Raw genomic sequence first — 3142 nt, 5'->3', positions numbered from 1 at the left:
ATTTATTTATAACATTAATATTTTCTCCAAATTATATGTAATAAATATTTGAAAGAAGAGAAATGAAAATATAGATTAAAAAGATAAGCGGTGAAAATTTAAAACTAAATAAAAAAATTAAAAAATTACGTATATAATAACAATAATAATAATATTTTTTATTTAAATTATATTATTTTGTTAATTTTTTTTTGTAGAAGAGAAATATAGAAAAAAAATAGAGAATGAGAGAAAAAAAAGAGAGAAAGATAAAGATGAAGAATGAGAGTGAGAGTTTGTTAATTTTAGAAGAAAATATTTTATTTTGATTTTAAAAGAATATCGGATGATATATTTTGATTTGTCAAATTATTAATATAAAATATAAATTATATATAGAGTAAAAATAGTAGAGAGAAATAGAAGAATGGAGAGAGGTAGATGAGAGAATTTAGGAAGGGAGTTTATTAATTTTGAAAAAAAATATGTTCTCTCAATTTTAATAAGAGTGTCATGTCTCATGTGACACATTTGATTATTAAATTAGATAGCAATATATGATACATAATATAGGTATATTTCAATTTCAATTTTAATTTTAATGCAACTAAAGAATGTCATGTTGCACATTTTAATTGTCAAATTAGTAATTAATCATTGATATTGATAATGATATATAAAATCGATAAAGTGATTGAAAAAATGAGAGAAATAGAGAAAGGAAAAGGGAGGAGGGGAGAATTCTTTAATTTTAGAGGAAAATATTTGATTTCAATTATGTAGTACATTTTGGTTGTAAAATTAGTAAGGAGGAGAGATGAATTCTTTAACTTTAGAGGAAAAGATTTAATTTTAATTACAATGAGAGAGGGACATGTGACATATTTTAGTTGTAAAATTAGAGATATATAATAGGATAATAGATTTCACTATTTTTTTTATAAAAAAGATTAAAAAAAAGGTACTTTTTTCAAAAGTAAATCTAAACTGATCCTAAATTCTATCTCTACTAAGACTATAATTACAAATGTTGGTTTCATTGTGTCTATAAAATTTGAATATAGTAGCCTTAATAAAGATTCATTCTAATTGGCTTCCACTGAAAAGTGCAATGCAACGAAGTTCTAACATAGACCAGAAAAACATTGTGTAACAAGAATGTTTCTTTAGAATCTTGGTGAATAGATACATTGAAGGAAGCACCTTATTTTTCTGGACACATTTTATGGGATTGATCTAAGCATACATTTTCATTTGTCACTGTAGCTGAAGCCTTCCATTTCCACCGGAATAGTTGTGAAATTGATGCAGTGCCTCATTGAGAGTCTTGAGAGCCATGTCATATGATATAAACCCCATGAAGTAGAACTCATAACCATCAACTGACACAATTTGGATGTATTTTTCTGAAGGGTTGAATCTGTTTGTGGAAGGGCTCACTGTGCTTACCTGAGGCAGCTCCAATACAACCTACACCATACCCCAAAAAACAAAGGATTAGTATATGACGCCAGAAAGTTACCCTAAAATCAGAATGCTGCTAGTTTAGAAAATCCACAAGTATGATGTCATTTTTAGGATGGATTCTTTTGTATGCAAATACATCCAAAAATTATAAGAGGGTTTAGAATTCTAGACACCTGTGTTGTATGTCTATTTGTAGGATACATATCTGTGTCATAGAGTGTCTGGGAAAAGGCCGCACCCATAGAGTGTAATCTAGACATCCTAACCTGATAATTACATCAGTGGCTGATTCACGTCTTGATCCCGTGACCTTGGGTCATATCTCAGTATACATCAACGAAATTTGTATGCACATGTTGAATTTTTAGTATTGAATAGAGAAAATAAGATAAGTGTGGAGCTATCAGAGATGATATTATGAACAATGAATAATTTTATATGGTAACAAGTTGTACAAAAAGTCCAGTCACTAAGGTAGAATAAACCTCTTGAAATCATTAGCAAAGCAATAAGGTAAGGACAAGTAAGTACCTTATAGTAAATACAGGAGGATCTATGGTGCTGAAAGGACATGGGATGGTGACAAATTGGATAGTCACTGCAAAATGCAACTCTTTTATTGGACACATAAAGTGTTCCAATCACAGGTCCAGATGTTGTTGATATGTAGCATGCAAATGGCTTCAATAGCCTCTCTCCTGGTACAAACCCAAATGTTTGTTGAAACAGTTTGTCAGATCCTCCATTTGTGAGTGCCCTTGTTCCTTGAACAATTCTTGCCATTGCTGCATCTGCTGGACTTGAACTTATTCTTACTGTGCATACAATTGAAAAGATAGATTCAGTTTGAAACTAGTTATGTAAGAATGTTGAAGACTAGCAGTAATAAGTATCATTAGTTGGTAACAAGGTCGTCGAACTCGCGAGTTAACTTGTAAATTCTTACATAAGATTTGCAATTCCCAATTTAATAGGTATCCAATTCACACACACACACACACCTTTAGATTTGCAAATTCACAATTCATAGTATCTATTGAAAAAGATACTTTGGCAAGAAATTTGAGAGATGAGTTTTGGTTATATATTCCTAAATTGTAGTGAATATTGTTAATAATCTGAAATTGATATATAAGAGGGGAAAGTGAGAAAGAAAAACTAACTCACTATGGTTCCAGAAATTATCAACCATGTTTTCTGCATGTCTAGCAGCTTTTTCAACCGTCCTGCTGCAGCGGTTAAATCCATCACATATTGAATCCAATGTTTGATTAGGACCTGAAAAGAGAAACCAAAACAAAAGAGCAAAATTAGTGAAAGAAGAAGAATCTTTGTGATCAGAAGAGTACTAGTGTTATTGGAAATCACTCACGGTTGTTGTTGTTTGATGCAGAGGAAGGAGGAGCAGGGGAGATATGAACATAAGGGTTGTTGGGGTTGTTGATGTTGTTGCTGTTAGTTGTGATCGGAATCTCTGTGTGATTATTCATTGTTCTTGTGGAAGAGTGAGCAACAAAAGAGCAGATTTAAGATTAAATGAGTTAGCAATCAAAGTGAAGTGATAGGGATGAATAAGTTCAAGATAAATGGTGCATAATAAAAGCCGAAAGTAGGAATATGATGCTAAAAGCATATAGTAGGTGTTAAGGTATTTTCTTGAAATAATATTTTTTATTTAAAGTTGATGTTTGATGGT

At 30.8% G+C, this 3142-nt stretch overlaps 1 protein-coding gene across 5 annotated transcripts; it reads right to left on the bottom strand.

Annotated features, from left to right (window-relative positions):
* On the bottom strand, nt 998-3075 carry LOC107614015 (GEM-like protein 2). 5 transcript variants are annotated; one of them, XM_021109216.1, is made up of 5 exons: nt 2813-3075; nt 2614-2724; nt 1978-2261; nt 1620-1756; nt 998-1449 (listed from the first exon to the last, which is right to left on the bottom strand). In XM_021109216.1, the coding sequence occupies exons 1-5, from the start codon at nt 2934-2936 to the stop codon at nt 1425-1427; spliced, it is 681 nt and encodes a 226-aa protein (XP_020964875.1). In that variant the 5' UTR covers nt 2937-3075; the 3' UTR covers nt 998-1424. The 5 variants fall into 5 exon arrangements, with proteins under 5 accessions (XP_020964875.1, XP_020964873.1, XP_016171711.1 ...); XM_021109214.1 differs by having other exon boundaries at nt 1620-1712; nt 2813-3070; XM_016316224.2 differs by having other exon boundaries at nt 1127-1449; nt 1620-1712; nt 2819-3065.

Source organism: Arachis ipaensis, chromosome B08, assembly GCF_000816755.2.
Source record: "Arachis ipaensis cultivar K30076 chromosome B08, Araip1.1, whole genome shotgun sequence".
NCBI classification, from domain to species: Eukaryota; Viridiplantae; Streptophyta; class Magnoliopsida; order Fabales; family Fabaceae; genus Arachis; species Arachis ipaensis.
The sequence above is the reverse complement of the archived record's forward strand: the minus strand, read 5'-3'. Positions and strand labels throughout refer to the sequence as shown.